Source organism: Salvelinus alpinus, chromosome 1 (genome assembly GCF_045679555.1).
Source record: "Salvelinus alpinus chromosome 1, SLU_Salpinus.1, whole genome shotgun sequence".
Classification (NCBI taxonomy): domain Eukaryota; kingdom Metazoa; phylum Chordata; class Actinopteri; order Salmoniformes; family Salmonidae; genus Salvelinus; species Salvelinus alpinus.
Window position 1 is genome coordinate 118,119,246 of NC_092086.1, and position 17,762 is coordinate 118,137,007.

The following is a 17,762-nucleotide window of genomic DNA, read 5'->3' on the forward strand; positions in this document are numbered from 1 at the left end:
CGATTGCTCAGTTTGGCCGAGCGGCCAGCTCTAGGAAGAGTCTTGGTTTTTCCAAACTTTGTCATTATGCGGTATTGTGTGCAGATTGATCAAATCAAATCAAATGTTATTAGTCACATGCGCCGAATACAACAGATGTAAACCTTAAAGTGAAATGCTGAATACAACAGACCTTAGAGTGTAGACCTTACAGTGAAATGCTTACTTATGAGCCCTTAACCAACAGTGCAGTAAAAAATTATAAATACAGATAAGAATAAGAAATAAAAGTAGCAAGTAATTAAAGAGCAGCAGTAAAATAACAATAGTTAGACTATATACAGGGGGTACCGGTACAGAGTCAATGTGGAGGCTATATACAGGGGGTACCGGTACAGAGTCAATGTGGAGACTATATACAGGGGGTACCGGTACAGAGTCAATGTGGAGGCTATATACAGGGGGTACCGGTACAGAGTCAATGTGGAGACTATATACAGGGGGTACCGGTACAGCGTCAATGTGGAGGCTATATACAGGGGGTACCGGTACAGAGTCAATGTGGAGGCTATATACAGGGGGTACCGGTGCAGAGTCAATGTGGAGACTATATACAGGGTATTACGGTACAGAGTCAATGTGGAGGCTATATACAGGGGGTACCGGTACAGAGTCAATGTGGAGGCTATATACAGGGGGTACCGGTACAGAGTCAATGTGGAGACTATATACAGGGGGTACCGGTACAGAGTCAATGTGGAGGCTATATACAGGGGGTACCGGTACAGAGTCAATGTGGAGACTATATACAGGGGGTACCGGTACAGCGTCAATGTGGAGGCTATATACAGGGGGTACCGGTACAGAGTCAATGTGGAGGCTATATACAGGGGGTACCGGTACAGAGTCAATGTGGAGGCTATATACAGGGGGTACCGGTACAGCGTCAATGTGGAGGCTATATACAGGGGGTACCGGTACAGAGTCAATGTGCGGAGGGCACCGGTTAGTTGAGGTAATAATAATATGTACATGTAGGTAGAGTTATTAAAGTGACTATGCATAGATAATAACAGAGAGTAGCAGCTGTGGAAAAGAGGGGGGGGGGGCAATGCAAATAAAACAGTCTATGACTAGGGTGGCTGGAGTCTTTGACAATTTTTAGGGCCTTCCTCTGACACCGCCTGGTATAGAGGTCCTGGATGGCAGGAAGATTGGCCCCAGTGATGTACTGGGCTGTTCGCACTGCCCTCTGTAGTGCCTTGCGGTCAGAGGCCAAGCAGTTGCCATGCCAGGCGGTGATGCAACCAGTCAGGATGCTCTCGATGGTGCAGCTGTAGAACCTTTAAAACATCTGAGGACCCATGCCAAATCTTTTCAGTCTCCTGAGGGGTAATAGGTTTTGTCGTGTCCTCTTCACAACTGTCTTGGTGTGTTTGGACCATGATAGTTTGTTGGTGATGTGGACACCAAGGAACTTGAAGCTGTCAACCTGCTCCACTGCAGCCCCGTCGATGAGAATGGGGGCGTGCTCGGGTCCTCTTTTTACTGTAGTCTACAATCATGAGACTTTTAAAACATTTAAACCATTTGAGAATAAGTGTGTAACGTAACAAAATGTGGAAAAAGTGAAGGGGTCTGAATAATTTCCGAATGCACTGTAAACAGGAAGCCTGTTTACCATATAATGTGATTGGAGGGCGTTTTGGTTACCATATAAGGTGAATGGAGGCGTTTTGGTTACCGTATAAGGTGAATGGAGGGCGTTTTGGTTACCATATAAGGTGAATGGAGGCGTTTTGGTTACCATATAAGGTGATTGGAGGCGTTTTGGTTACCATATAAGGTGAATGGAGGCGTTTTGGTTACCGTATAAGGTGATTGGAGGCGTTTTGGTTACCATATAATGTGAATGGAGGCGTTTTGGTTACCATATAATGTGAATGGAGGGCGTTTTCCAGGCAGGGTTACCATATAAGGTGAATGGAGGCGTTTTGGTTACCATATAAGGTGAATGGAGGCGTTTTGGTTACCATATAATGTGAATGGAGGCGTTTTGGTTACCATATAAGGTGAAGGGAGGGCGTTTTCCAGGCAGGGTTACCATATAAGGTGATTGGAGGCGTTTTGGTTACCATATAAGGTGAATGGAGGCGTTTTGGTTACCGTATAAGGTGATTGGAGGGCGTTTTGGTTACCATATAAGGTGAATGGAGGTGTTTTGGTTACCGTATAATGTGAATGGAGGGCGTTTTCCAGGCAGGGTTACCATATAAGGTGAATGGAGGCGTTTTGGTTACCATATAAGGTGAATGGAGGCGTTTTGGTTACCATATAATGTGAATGGAGGCGTTTTGGTTACCATATAAGGTGAAGGGAGGGCGTTTTCCAGGCAGGGTTACCATATATGGTGATTGGAGGGCGTTTTGGTTACCATATAAGGTGAATGGAGGTGTTTTGGTTACCGTATAAGGTGATTGGAGGGCGTTTTGGTTACCATATAAGGTGAATGGAGGTGTTTTGGTTACCGTATAAGGTGATTGGAGGGCGTTTTGGTTACCATATAAGGTGAATGGAGGCGTTTTGGTTACCATATAAGGCGAACGGAGGGTGTTTTGGTTACCGTATAAGGTGATTGGAGGGCGTTTTGGTTACCATATAAGGTGATTGGAGGGCGTTTTGGTTACCATATAAGGTGATTGGAGGGCGTTTTCCAGGCGGGGTTGCCACCGCCCAAATATAGTTTGGCTCTGAATTATCAATTAAAACATGCTTATATGTTGCGTGCGACAGTTTGATAAATCACAATAATTTGGGGCGCGCGCAAATCCTACAATCTCCACGTATGGCAAAATTTAGTAAGACCTAATTTAGTAAATTCGCACAGTTAATACATTAGGCCCAACATCTTAACCAAATTGGGAGATACTGGAGCGGTGCCCGAGACAGTGTTTTTCACCACCATCAAAAAAACACAGAATTATGAAATTTATCTTGGAAAGAATGATGTCACATCCCTCCAATAGAGTTCTAAACACTAGCCAAGGTGCTTTGAAGCTGTTCTGGTGACTCGTGGGCGCCCAATGCCCTTAAGACCTGCAGCTTCACACTAAGTGTAACGGATGTGAAATGGCTAGCTAGTTAGCGGGTACGCGCTACTAGCATTTCAATCAGTTACGTCACTTGCTCTGAGACTTAAGTAGGGTTTCCCCTTGCTCTGCAAGGGCCGCGGCCTTTGTGGCGCGATGGGTAACGATGCTTCGTGACGATGCTTCGGGGTTGATGTGTGCAGAGGGTCCCTGGTTCGCGCCCGTGTCGGGGCGAGGGGACGGTTTAAAGTTATACTGTTACATTGATGCTGTTGATCCGGGTCACGGCACCAATGTAACAGTATAACTTTAAACCGTCCCCTCGCCCCGACACGGGCGCAAACCAGGGACCCTCTGCACACATCAACCCCGAAGCATCGTCACGAAGCATCGTTACCCATCGCGCCACAAAGGCCGCGGCCCTTGCAGAGCAAGGGGAAACTCTACTTAAGTCTCAGAGCAAGTGACGTAACTGATTGAAACGCTAGTAGCGCGTACCCGCTAACTAGCTAGCCATTTCACATCCGTTACATAGGCATAGACTTTTGTTATTTACTGCTGCTCTTTAATTATTTGGTATTCTTATCTCTTACTTCTTTTTTTTCTATTTTTTTTTTCTTCTTAAAACTGCATTGTTGGTTAAAGGGCTTGTAAAGTAAGCATTTCACTGTAAGGTCTAGACCTGTTATATTCGGCGCATGTGACAAATAAACTTTGATTTGATACGTATTTACGTAGTCCTATTTCACAGTTGTAGCGTTGTCCTAGATCGTTCTATACTTTACATACCGTCCTAGTGGACCACTTCTCTACATCACACAGCTGATGATGTATGTTTGGAAGCCCCACATCAGAGACAGCTGATTATGGAGACATTATTCAGTTCCACCAGATCACAGACATGTATTTGGCGACCACATTATGGAGTCATGAAAGGACACTATTAGCTGGCTGATGAAAGGATTCAATTGGATGGGGGATGGCGGTTGGAGCAGACAGATGTTTATAGCTGTCCCAGCCTTTAGCCCAGAGACATTAGAAACACATCTGTGTGTGTGTGTGTGTGTGTGTGTGTGTGTGTGTGTGTGTGTGTGTGTGTGTGTGTGTGTGTGTGTGTGTGTCATTATAATACACCTCCCATCTGTCTGAAGCCTCCTGGGTATTAGAGGGAAATATCATCATTACAGTCAGTCAGCCAGTCAGACCAATATGACCCTGGTCTCTCAGATGGGGCTGGCTGAATGAGTCTCAAAGCCCAGTCAGACCACTAGGACCCTGGTCTCTCAGATGGGGCTGGCTGAATGAGTCCCAAAGCCCAGTCAGACCACTAGGACCCTGGTCTCTCAGATGGGGCTGGCTGAAGGAGTCCCAAAGCCCAGTCAGACCACTAGGACCCTGGTCTCTCAGATGGGGCTGGCTGAATGAGTCTCAAAGCCCAGTCAGACCACTTGGACCCTGGTCTCTCAGATGGGGCTGGCTGAATGAGTCCCAAAGCCCAGTCAGACCACTTGGACCCTGGTCTCTCAGATGGGGCTGGCTGAATGAGTCTCAAAGCCCAGTCAGACCACTTGGACCCTGGTCTCTCAGATGGGGCTGGCTGAATGAGTCCCAAAGCCCAGTCAGACCACTAGGACCCCGGTCTCTCAGATGGGGCTGGCTGAATGAGTCCCAAAGCCCAGTCAGACCAATAGGACCCTGGTCTCTCAGATGGGGCTGGCTGAATGAGTCTCAAAGCCCAGTCAGACCAATAGGACCCTGGTCTCTCAAATGGGGGTGGCTGAATGAGTCTCAAAGCCCAGTCAGACCACTAGGACCCTGGTCTCTCAGATGGGGCTGGCTGAATGAGTCCCAAAGCCCAGTCAGACCACTAGGACCCTGGTCTCTCAGATGGGGCTGGCTGAATGAGTCTCAAAGCCCAGTCAGACCACTAGGACCCTGGTCTCTCAGATGGGGCTGGCTGAATGAGTCCCAAAGCCCAGTCAGACCACTAGGACCCTGGTCTCTCAGATGGGGCTGGCTGAATGAGTCCCAAAGCCCAGTCAGACCACTAGGACCCTGGTCTCTCAGATGGGGCTGGCTGAATGAGTCCCAAAGCCCAGTCAGACCACTAGGACCCTGGTCTCTCAGATGGGGCTGGCTGAATGAGTCCCAAAGCCCAGTCAGACCACTAGGACCCTGGTCTCTCAGATGGGGCTGGCTGAATGAGTCCCAAAGCCCAGTCAGACCATTAGGACCCTGGTCTCTCAGATGGGGCTGGCTGAATGAGTCCCAAAGCCCAGTCAGACCAATAGGACCCTGGTGTCTCAGATGGGGCTGGCTGAATGAGTCTCAAAGCCCAGTCAGACCACTTGGACCCTGGTCTCTCAGATGGGGCTGGCTGAATGAGTCTCAAAGCCCAGTCAGACCACTAGGACCCTGGTCTCTCAGATGGGGCTGGCTGAATGAGTCTCAAAGCCCAGTCAGACCACTAGGACCCTGGTCTCTCAGATGGGGCTGGCTGAATGAGTCCCAAAGCCCAGTCAGTCAGACCACTAGGACCCTGGTCTCTCAGATGGGGCTGGCTGAATGAGTCCCAAAGCCCAGTCAGACCACTTGGACCCTGGTCTCTCAGATGGGGCTGGCTGAATGAGTCTCAAAGCCCAGTCAGACCACTAGGACCCTGGTCTCTCAGATGGGGCTGGCTGAATGAGTCTCAAAGCCCAGTCAGACCACTTGGACCCTGGTCTCTCAGATGGGGCTGGCTGAATGAGTCTCAAAGCCCAGTCAGACCACTAGGACCCTGGTCTCTCAGATGGGGCTGGCTGAATGAGTCCCAAAGCCCAGTCAGACCACTAGGACCCTGGTCTCTCAGATGGGGCTGGCTGAATGAGTCTCAAAGCCCAGTCAGACCAATAGGACCCTGGTCTCTCAGATGGGGCTGGCTGAATGAGTTTCAAAGCCCAGTCAGACTACTAAGACCCTGGTCTCTCAGATGGGGCTGGCTGAATGAGTCCCAAAGCCCAGTCAGACCACTAGGACCCTGGTCTCTCAGATGGGGCTGGCTGAATGAGTCTCAAAGCCCAGTCAGACCAATAGGACCCTGGTCTCTCAGATGGGGCTGGCTGAATGAGTCTCAAAGCCCAGTCAGACCACTTGGACCCTGGTCTCTCAGATGGGGCTGGCTGAATGAGTCCCAAAGCCCAGTCAGACCACTAGGACCCCGGTCTCTCAGATGGGGCTGGCTGAATGAGTCTCAAAGCCCAGTCAGACCACTAGGACCCTGGTCTCTCAGATGGGGCTGGCTGAATGAGTCTCAAAGCCCAGTCAGACCACTTGGACCCTGGTCTCTCAGATGGGGCTGGCTGAATGAGTCTCAAAGCCCAGTCAGACCACTAGGACCCTGGTCTCTCAGATGGGGCTGGCTGAATGAGTCCCAAAGCCCAGTCAGACCACTAGGACCCTGGTCTCTCAGATGGGGCTGGCTGAATGAGTCTCAAAGCCCAGTCAGACCAATAGGACCCTGGTCTCTCAGATGGGGCTGGCTGAATGAGTCTCAAAGCCCAGTCAGACCACTAGGACCCTGGTCTCTCAGATGGGGCTGGCTGAATGAGTCCCAAAGCCCAGTCAGACCAATAGGACCCTGGTCTCTCAGATGGGGCTGGCTGAATGAGTCTCAAAGCCCAGTCAGACCACTAGGACCCTGGTCTCTCAGATGGGGCTGGCTGAATGAGTCCCAAAGCCCAGTCAGACCACTAAGACCCTGGTCTCTCAGATGGGGCTGGCTGAATGAGTCCCAAAGCCCAGTCAGACCACTAGGACCCTGGTCTCTCAGATGGGGCTGGCTGAATAAGTCTCAAAGCCCAGTCAGACCAATAGGACCCTGGTCTCTCAGATAGGGCTGGCTGAATGAGTCTCAAAGCCCAGTCAGACCACTTGGACCCTGGTCTCTCAGATGGGGCTGGCTGAATGAGTCCCAAAGCCCAGTCAGACCACTAGGACCCCGGTCTCTCAGATGGGGCTGGCTGAATGAGTCCCAAAGCCCAGTCAGACCATTAGGACCCTGGTCTCTCAGATGGGGCTGGCTGAATGAGTCTCAAAGCCCAGTCAGACCATTAGGACCCTGGTCTCTCAGATGGGGCTGGCTGAATGAGTCTCAAAGCCCAGTCAGACCACTAGGACCCTGGTCTCTCAGATGGGGCTGGCTGAATGAGTCCCAAAGCCCAGTCAGACCATTAGGACCCTGGTCTCTCAGATGGGGCTGGCTGAATGAGTCTCAAAGCCCAGTCAGACCACTAGGACCCTGGTCTCTCAGATGGGGCTGGCTGAATGAGTCTCAAAGCCCAGTCAGACCACTAGGACCCTGGTCTCTCAGATGGGGCTGGCTGAATGAGTCTCAAAGCCCAGTCAGACCAATAGGACCCTGGTCTCTCAGATGGGGCTGGCTGAATGAGTCTCAAAGCCCAGTCAGACCAATAGGACCCTGGTCTATCAGATGGGGCTGGCTGAATGAGTCTCAAAGCCCAGTCAGACCACTAGGACCCTGGTCTCTCAGATGGGGCTGGCTACTAGCTGGAATGAGATGTAATTTATAACATAATGGAAGCTGATTACTGAGGAGTGAATTATTAATGTTGTATTTGAAATGTCTTTATGCTTTTACTTTGTCAGTTGAAGTGGAGTTAAACTGTGACCAATATATTAGCAGCTTGTAAAAAAGGGTTTCAATAGCTGGTGCACAAACCACACACAACCCATACACAACCACACACAACCCATACACAACCACACACAACTCATACACAACCATACACAACCCATACACACAACTCATACACACCCATACACAACCCATACACAACTCATGCACACCTCATACACACCCATACACAACCCATACACAACCACACACACATTTACATTTACATTTAAGTCATTTAGCAGACGCTCTTATCCAGAGCGACTTACAAATTGGTGCACTCATACACACCCATACACAACCCATACACAACCACACACAACTCACACACACCTCATACACACCCATACACAACCCATACACAACCACACACACCTCATACACACCCATACACAACCCATACACAACCACACACACCTCATACACAACCCATACACACAACCCATACACACAACCACACACAACTCATACACACCCATACACAACCCATACACAACGACACACAACTCATACACAACCCATACACAACCACACACAACTCATACACAACCCATACACAACCCATACACAACCCACACAAACAACCCATACACAACCACACACAACTCATACACACCCCATGCACAACCCATACACAACCACACACAACTCATACACACCCATACACAACTCATACACAACCACACACAACTCATACACACCCATACACAACCATACACAACCCATACACAACCAATACACAACCCACACAAACAACCCATACACACAACCACACACAACCACACACAATCACACACAACCCGAGCACACAACCCTACATGTTCTACCATCCTCACCAGCTACACTATTATTCCACGGGTTCTGGTCAATTCTAGTAACCTATAGGCAATAGGTTCTGGTCAATTCTAGTAACCTATAGGCAATAGGTTCTGGTCAATTATAGTAACCTATAGGCAATAGGTTCTGGTCAATAGTAGTAACTTATAGGCAATAGGTTCTGGTCAATAGTAGTAACTTATAGACAATATGTTCTGGTCAATTCTAGTAACCTATAGGCAATAGGTTCTGGTCAATTCTAGTAACCTATAGGCAATAGGTTCTGGTCAATTCTAGTAACCTATAGGCAATATGTTCTGGTCAATTCTAGTAACCTATAGGCAATAGGTTCTGGTCAATTCTAGTAACCTATAGGCAATAGGTTCTGGTCAATTCTAGTAACCTATAGGCAATAGGTTCTGGTCAATTCTAGTAACCTATAGGCAATAGGTTCTGGTCAATTCTAGTAACCTATAGGCAATAGGTTCTGGTCAATTCTAGTAACCTATAGGCAATAGGTTCTGGTCAATTCTAGTAACCTATAGGCAATAGGTTCTGGTCAATTCTAGTAACCTATAGGCAATAGGTTCTGGTCAATTCTAGTAACCTATAGGCAATAGGTTCTGGTCAATTCTAGTAACCTATAGGCAATAGGTTCTGGTCAATTCTAGTAACCTATAGCTAGAGGAGACAGGTGAGGTAGATGATAACTACTTAGCAGTAGTCTATTACAACATAAACCAGTCAGCTGTAACTGAACATGAAACAATGTTTGACATCTTTCCATCTCTCTATTTCCCTTCTCTACAGTGGGAGGAGATAGGTGAGGTGGATGAGAACTATGCTCCGATCCACACGTACCAGGTGTGTAAAGTGATGGAACACAACCAGAACAACTGGCTCCAGACAAACCTCATCCTCAACGAGGGAGCTCAGAGGGTGTTCGTGGAGCTACAGTTCACCCTGAGGGACTGTAACAGCCTTCCGGGTGGCGTGGGTACCTGCAAGGAGACCTTCAACATGTACTACTATGAGTCTAACGATGAGGAGGGGAGGAACCTCAGAGAGAGTCAGTACTCTAAGGTAGACACCATCGCTGCTGACGAGAGCTTTACAGAGTTAGACCTGGGAGACAGAGTGATGAAGCTGAATACAGAGGTCAGGGATCTGGGACCGTTGATGAAGAAAGGGTTCTACCTGGCGTTTCAGGACCTGGGAGCCTGTATAGCGTTGGTCTCTGTCAGGGTGTTCTATAAGAAGTGTCCCTTCATAGTGAGGAACCTAGCTCAGTTCCAGGACACTATTACAGGGTCGGACTCCTCCCAGCTGCTGGAGGTGGCAGGAAAATGTGTCAACAACTCGGTGGCGGAGGACCTACCCAGGATGCACTGCAGCGCAGAGGGGGAGTGGCTAGTGCCCATCGGGAAGTGTGTGTGCCAGGCGGGGTTTGAGGAAGTGAATGACAGTTGTCAAGGTATGTACTGAATCAAATTGTTTATACACACAAGCAGGGACGGAACTTAAAGATCTCAGGCCCTGGCCAGCAAGTATAACATTGAGGTCCAAAATATGTTCCATGCGATGTTTGAAAAAATGAATTCTCATTCTGCCAGACCAATGACTGAAACACCTCCCATCCGGCCCCACATCACACTAGAGCCTTCATTCCACGTTCTACAGACTGTTGACATCTAGTGGAAGGCGTAGGCAAACAGATCCATATATTACAGGGAATTGAATAGGCGATGAGTTGAACATTGACCAGTCTCAGAATTCTCACTTCCTGTTTGGATTCTTTCTCAGGTTTTTGCCTGCCATATGAGTTATGTTATACTCACAGACATCATTCAAACAGTTTTAGAAACTTCAGAGTGTTTTATATCCAATAGTAATAATAATATGCATATATTAGCATCTGGGACAGAGTATGAGGCAGTTCACTATGAGCACGCAATTCATCCAAAAGTGAAAATGCTGCCCCCTATATCAAAGAAGTTAACACAGTGTCCAAAGAAGGGCTAGAAGTATACAGAATGGTGTCGTCTGCATAGAGGTGGATTAGAGAATCATCCGCAGCAAGAGCAACATCATTGATATATACAGAGAAAAAAGTCGGCCCGAGAGTTTGAACCCTGTGGCACCCCCATAGAGACTGCCAGAGGTCCGGACAACAGGCCCTCCGATTTGGCACACTGAACTCTATCTGAGAAGTAGTTGGTGAACCAGGCAAAGCAGTCATTTGAGAAACCTAGGCTGTTGAGTCTGCCGATAAGAATGCGGTGATTGACAGAGTCGAAAGCCTTGGCCAGGTCGATGAAGACGGCTGCACAGTACTGTCTTTTATCGATGGCGGTTATGATATTGTTTAGGACCAGATATCGTTTAGGACCAGATTGCATAGCGGAGAAGGTATGGTGGGATTCGAAATGGTCGGTAATCTGTTTGTTAACTTGGCTTTCGAAGACCTTAGAAAGGCAGGGCAGGATGGATAAAGGTCTGTAACAGTTTGGGTCTAGAGTGTCACCCTCTTTGAAGAGGGCGATGACCGCGGCAGCTTTCCAATCTTTAGGTATCTCAGACGATACGAGAGAGAGGTTTAACAGGATAGTAATAGCAACAATTACAGCGGATCATTTTAGAAAGAGAGGGTCCAGATTGTCTAGCCCAGCTGATATGTAGGGGTCCAGATTTTGCAGCTCTTTCAGAACATCAGCTATCTGAATTTGGGTGAAGGAGAAGCGGGGTGGGGGCATGGGAAAGTTGCTGCGGGGAGTGCAGAGCTGTCGGCCCGGGGTAGAGGTAGCCAGGTTTAAATCATGGCCAGCCATAGAAAAATGCTTATTGAAGATGGCGTAGCAGTCAGACGTCTTTGTCCTCTTCTTGTCGTGTCCCATGTATATATCTTTATTTTTCTTCACATATATTTTAAAAATATTTTTCTTAACCTCAACTTCAACATACTCTCCTGCAATCCGCCTCACCCAATGTGGTATGGATCTGCTATTTTCTTTACTTTAGAACCGGAACCCCCAACAGAAGCTAGCCAGCTAACTAGCTACTAGCTAATAGTCAGTTAGCCACTGCTAGCGGTCATCAGCTACCGGACAACTCTCACCAGTCTGCACAGTGCAACTCAAACCAGGATGATGTTGTACTGGTCAAGGGCAGTCAAGTCTGGAGTGAACCAAGGGCTGTCTCTGTTCTTAGTTCTACATTTTTTAAATGGGGCATGCTTATTTAAGATGGTGAGGAAAGCACTTTTAAAGGATAACCAGGCATCCTCTACTGACGGGATGAGGTCAATATCCTTCCAGCATACCCGGGCCAGGTCGATTAGAAAGGCCTGTTCGCTGAAGTGTTTTAGGGAGCGTTTGACAGTGATGAGGGGTGGTTGTTTGACCGCAGACCCATTACAGACGCAGGCAATGAGGCAGTGATCGCTGAGATCCTGGTTGAAGACAGCAGAGGTGTATTTAGAGGGCAAGTTGGTCAGGATGATATCTATGAGGGTGCCTGTGTTTACGGATTTGGGATTGTACCTGGTAGGTTCATTGATAATTTGTGTGAGATTGAGGGCATCTAGTTTATATTTTAAGATGGCCGGGGTGTTAAGCATATCCCAGTTTAGGTCACCTATCAGTATGAACTCTGAAGATAAATGGGGGGCAATCAATTCTCATATGGAGTTCAGGGCACAACTGGTGGCTGAGGGGGGTCTGTAGCAAGCGGCAACGGTGAGAGACTTGTTTTTAGAGGTGGATTTTTAAAAGTAGAAATTCAAGTTGTTTGGGTACAGACCTGGATAGCATGACAGAACTCTGCAGGCTATCTCTGCAGTAAATTGCAACTCCGCCCCCTTTGGCAGTTCTATCTTGGCGGAAAATGTTGTAGTTGGGGATGAACATTTCAGATTCAGATTCAGGATTCAGACACGGCAAGGAGATCAGGGTTGGCGGAGTGTGCTAAAGCAGTGAATCAAACAAACTTTGGGAGAATGCTTCTGATGTTAACATGCATGAAACCAAGGCTTTTACGGTTACAGAAGTCAACAAATGAGAGCACCTGGGGAATAGGTGTGGTACTGGGGTCTACAGGGCCTGGGTTAACCTCTACATCACCAGAAGAACAGAGGAGGAGTAGGATAAGGGTACGGCCAAAGGCTGTAAGAACTGGTCGTCTAGTGCGTTCGGAACAGAAAATCAATGAGGCAGATAAGGAGCAAATAAGGAGCATTTTTCTGGGTGTGGTAGAATACATTCAAGGCATAAGGAGCAGAAAAGGGTATGGTAAGATGTGAGTACAGTGGAGGTAAACCTAGGCATTGAGTGACGATGAGAGGTTTCATCTCTGGTGGGACCAGTTAAGCCAGATGAGGTCTCCGCATGTGTGGGGGTGGGATAAAAGAGCTATCTAAGGCAAGGTGAGCAGGACTGAGGGCTCTACAGTGAAATAAAACAATTAGGACTAGCCGAGACAGCATATTGACACTAGAGACAGGCATAAAGCAGTCACAGGTGTGACTGCTAACTTTTAAGTTCCTTGCTCAGAACATGAGAACATATGAAAGCTGGTGGTTCCTTTTAACATGAGTCTTCAATATTCCCCGTTGAGAAGTTTTAAGTTGTAGTTATTATAGGAATTATAGGACTATTTCTCTCTATACCAATTGTATTTCATATACCTTTGACTATTGGATGTTCTTATAGGCACTATAGTATTGCCAGCCTAATCTCGGGAGTTGATAGGCTTGAAGTCATGAACAGCGCTGTGCTTCAAGCATTTCGAAGAGCTGCTGGTATATGCAGGAAAGTGCTGTTTGAATGAATGCTTACGAGCCTGCTGCTGCCTACCACCGCTCAGTCAGACTGCTCTATCAAATAACAAATCATAGACTTAATAACAATATAATAAACACACAGAAATACGAGCCTTAGGTCATTAATATGGTCAAATCCGGAAACTATCATTTAGAAAACAAAATGTTAATTCTTTCAGTGAAATACGGAATCTTTACGTATTTTATCGAACGGGTAGCATCCCTAAGTCTAAATATTGCTGTTACATTGCACAACCTTCAATGTTATGTCATAATTATGTAAAATTCTGGCAAATTAATTACAGTCTTTGTTAGGAAGAAATGGTCTTCACACAGTTCACAACGAGCCAGGCGACCCAAACTGCTGCATATACCCTGACTCTGCTTGCACTGAACGCAAGAGAAGTGACACAATTTCCCTAGTTAATATTGCCTGCTAAAATGAATTTATTTTAACTAAGTATGCAGGTTTAAAAAAGTATAATTGTGTATTGATTTTAAGAAAGGAATTGATGTTTATGGTTCGGTACATTGGTGCAACAATAGGGCTTTTTCCACGAATGCGCTTGTTAAATCATCACCAGTAGGCTGTGATTCGATGATAAATTAACAGGCACCGCATTGATTATATGCAACGCAGGACAAGCTAGTTACACTAGTAATATCATCAACCATGTGTCGTTAACTAGTGTGTAAGGGGTGCGTACTGGCGGCAGAGAAGTCAGACGCCGGAGAGCAAAAAACTGTGCTTCCAACGGCGCAGTTTAATAATAAAAACCCACCGGAAAACGGTACAATCGATAAATGGGTACACAACCCGACACACACCAGACATAACGTGCACAAGCACTTACAATAAACAATACCGGACAAGGACATGGGGGGAACAGAGGGTTAAATACACAACATGTAATTGATGGAATTGAAACCTGGTGTGTGTGGGAAGACAAGACAAAACAAATGGAAAATGAAAGGTGGATCGGCGATGGCTAGAAGACCGGTGACGTTGACCGCAGAACGTCGCCCGAACAAGGAGAGGGACTGACTTCAGAGGAAGTCGTGACACAGTGATTATGTTAAGATCGATTGCTTTTTATAAGATAAGTTTAATGCTAGCTAGCAACTTACTTTGGCTCCTTGCTGCACTCGCGTAACAGGTGGTTAGCCTGCCATGCAGTCTCCTCGTGGATTGCAATGATCGGCATCCAAAAATGCCGATTACCGATTTGTTATGAAAACTTGAAATGGGCCCTAATTAATTGACCATGCCGGTTAATTGGTTGACCTCTAGTGCTGTGTTGTGTCTGATGTGGTGATGTGTTGTGTCTGATGTGGTGATGTGTTGTGTCTGATATCTGGTGTTGTCTGATGTGGAGCTGTGTTGTGTCTGATATCTGGTGTTGTCTGATGAGGAGCTGTGTTGTGTCTGATATCTGGTGTTGTCTGATGTGGAGCTGTGTTGTGTCTGATATCTGGTGTTGTCTGATGTGGAGCTGTGTTGTGTCTAATATCTGGTGTTGTCTGATGAGGAGCTGTGTTGTGTCTGATATCTGGTGTTGTCTGATGAGGAGCTGTGTTGTGTCTGATATCTGGTGTTGTCTGATGTGGAGCTGTGTTGTGTCTAATATCTGGTGTTGTCTGATGAGGAGCTGTGTTGTGTCTGATATCTGGTGTTGTCTGATGAGGAGCTGTGTTGTGTCTGATATCTGATGTTGTCTGATGTGGTGATGTGTTGTGTCTGATATCTGGTGTTGTCTGATGTGGAGCTGTGTTGTGTCTGATATCTGGTGTTGTCTGATGAGGAGCTGTGTTGTGTCTGATATCTGGTGTTGTCTGATGAGGAGCTGTGTTGTGTCTGATATCCGGTGTTGTCTGATGTGGAGCCAAACTGTCTTGTTGTTGCCCCTCTCTCTTTCAGAGCCAACAGCTTAACTCCCGTTTCAATGGTTACCACAAAAGACCTCTCCTCTGTGTCCGTCTCTTTGAGAAAATGTTACATTTGAAAAAGTATCTGTTTGTCCTCAGTTAGCTTGTTAGGTGGGTAGGGGCAGGTGTTAGGTGATGTACTAGACTGTATCCTGACCTTTTCGGTCAAACACATTCATAGCAGGCCTATTTAAAAGGCTTTCATAGTATTTAATAGGGTAATATTATATATTCATATTATAATATTATTGTCAATATTTTATAGTTGATATTAATATACAGTGGCAAGAAACAGTATGTAAACCCTTTGGAAGTACCTGGATTTCTGCATAAATTGGTCATCAAATGTGATCTGATCTTCATCTAGGTCACAACAATAGACAAACACAGTCTGCTTAAACTAATAACACACAAATTATTGTATATTTCTTGTCTATATAGAATACATAATTAAACATTCATAGTGTAGGTTGGAAAAAGTATGTGAACCAATAGGCTAATGACTTCTCCAAAAGCTAATTGGAGTCCGCTAACCTGGAGTCCAATCAATGAGACATGATTGGAGATGTTGGTTAGAGCTGCCCTGCCCTATTAAAAACACTCACAAAATTTGAGTTTGCTATTCACAAGAAGCATTGCCTGATGTGAACCATGCCTCGAACAAGAGAGATCTCCGAAGACCTAAGATAAAGAATTGTTGACTTGCATGAACCTGAAAAGGGTTACAAAAATATCTCTAACAGCCTTGATGTCCATCAGTCCACGGAAAGACAAATTGTCTATAAATGTAGAAAGTTCAGCATTGTTGCTACTCTCCCTAGGAGGAGCCGTCCTGCAAAGATGACTGCAAGAGCACAGCACAGAATGCTCAATGAGGTTGAGAAGAATCCTAGAGTGTCAGCTAAAGACTTACAGAAATCTCTGGAACATGCTAACATCTCTGTTGACGAGTCTACAATACGTAAAACACTAAACAAGAATGGTGTTCATGGGAGGACACCACGGAAGAAGCCACTGCTGTCCGAAAAAAACATTGCTGCACGTCTGAATTTAGCAAAAGTTAACCTGGATGTTCCGCAGCGCTACTGGCAAAATATTCTGTGGACAGATGAAACTACAGTTGAGTTGTTTGGAAGGAACAAACAACACTGTGTGGAGAAAAAAGGCACAGCACACCAACATCAAAACCTCATCCCAACTGTAAAGTCTGGTGGAGGGAGCATCATGGTTTGGGGCTGCTTTGCTGCCTCAGGGCCTGGACAGCTTGCTATCATTGATGAAATAATGAATTCCCAAGTTTATCAAGACGTTTTGCAGGAGAATATAAGGCTATCTGTGCGCCAATTGAAGCTCAACAGAAGTTGGGTGATGCAAACAGGACAATGACCCAAAACATAGAAGTAAATCAACAACAGAATGGCTTCAACAGAAGAAAATACGCCTTCTGGAGGGTCCAGTCAGAGTCCTGACCTCAACCCGATTTGAGATGCTATGGCATAACCTCAAGAGACCGGTTCACACCAGACATCCCAAGAATATTGCTGAACTGAAACAGTTTTGTAAAGCGGAATGGTCCAAAATTCCTCCTTACCGTTGTGCAGGTCTGATTCCCGACTACAGAAAACGTTTGTTTGAGGTTATTGCTGCCAAAGGAGGGTCAACCAGTTATTAAATCCAAGGGTTCACATACTTTTCCCACCCTGCACTGTGAATGTTTACACGGTGTGTTCAATAAAGACATGACAACGTATAATTGTTTGTGTGTTATTAGTTTAAGCAGACTGTGTTTGTCTATTGTTGTGACCTAGATGAAGATCAGATCACATTTTATAACCAGTTTATGCAGAAATCCAGGTATTTCCAAAGGGTTCACATACTTTTCCTTGCCACTGTAAATAATTATTATTCATGTATTTAATCTGTAGGGTTTAAGGACTATTATTCCACTTTATTTGATATCAAACTCTCATCATTTTAGGCTCAATGTTCCGAGCGACTGTTCGGATGTAGTGAAATAGACTAAACATCCTGAGGGCCGTTCATCATTGTCCTTGGTATCCAGGTCCCTAGACGCCTATTGGATGCCATTGGCTGCTCATCCAGCGTGAGATGATAGAGACAGACCCCCACAATTTACCCCAATTTACCCCCACTGCTGCTACTACTACTACTACTACTACTACTACTACTACTACTACTGCTACTACTACTACTACTATTACTGCTGCTGCTGCAACTACTACTGCTACTACTGATACTACTGCTGCTACTACTACTGCTACTACTGATACTACTGCTGCTACTACTACTACTACTACTACTACTACTACTACTACTACTACTACTGCTACTACCACTGCTACTACTACTACTACTACTACTGCTACTACTACTGCTACTACTACTACTACTATTACTGCTGCTGCTGCAACTACTACTGCTACTACTGATACTACTGCTG

General features: G+C 46.2%; 1 protein-coding gene across 1 annotated transcript in view; it reads left to right on the top strand.

Annotated features, from left to right (window-relative positions):
* Positions 1-17,762, top strand: part of LOC139539692 (ephrin type-A receptor 5) — a 161,850-nt gene that overhangs the window by 13,257 nt on the left and 130,831 nt on the right. The window contains exon 3 of the mRNA XM_071342873.1: positions 9,370-10,033. Within this exon, the coding sequence (XP_071198974.1) occupies positions 9,370-10,033 (664 nt within the window). The remainder of the gene's footprint in view (positions 1-9,369; positions 10,034-17,762) is intronic.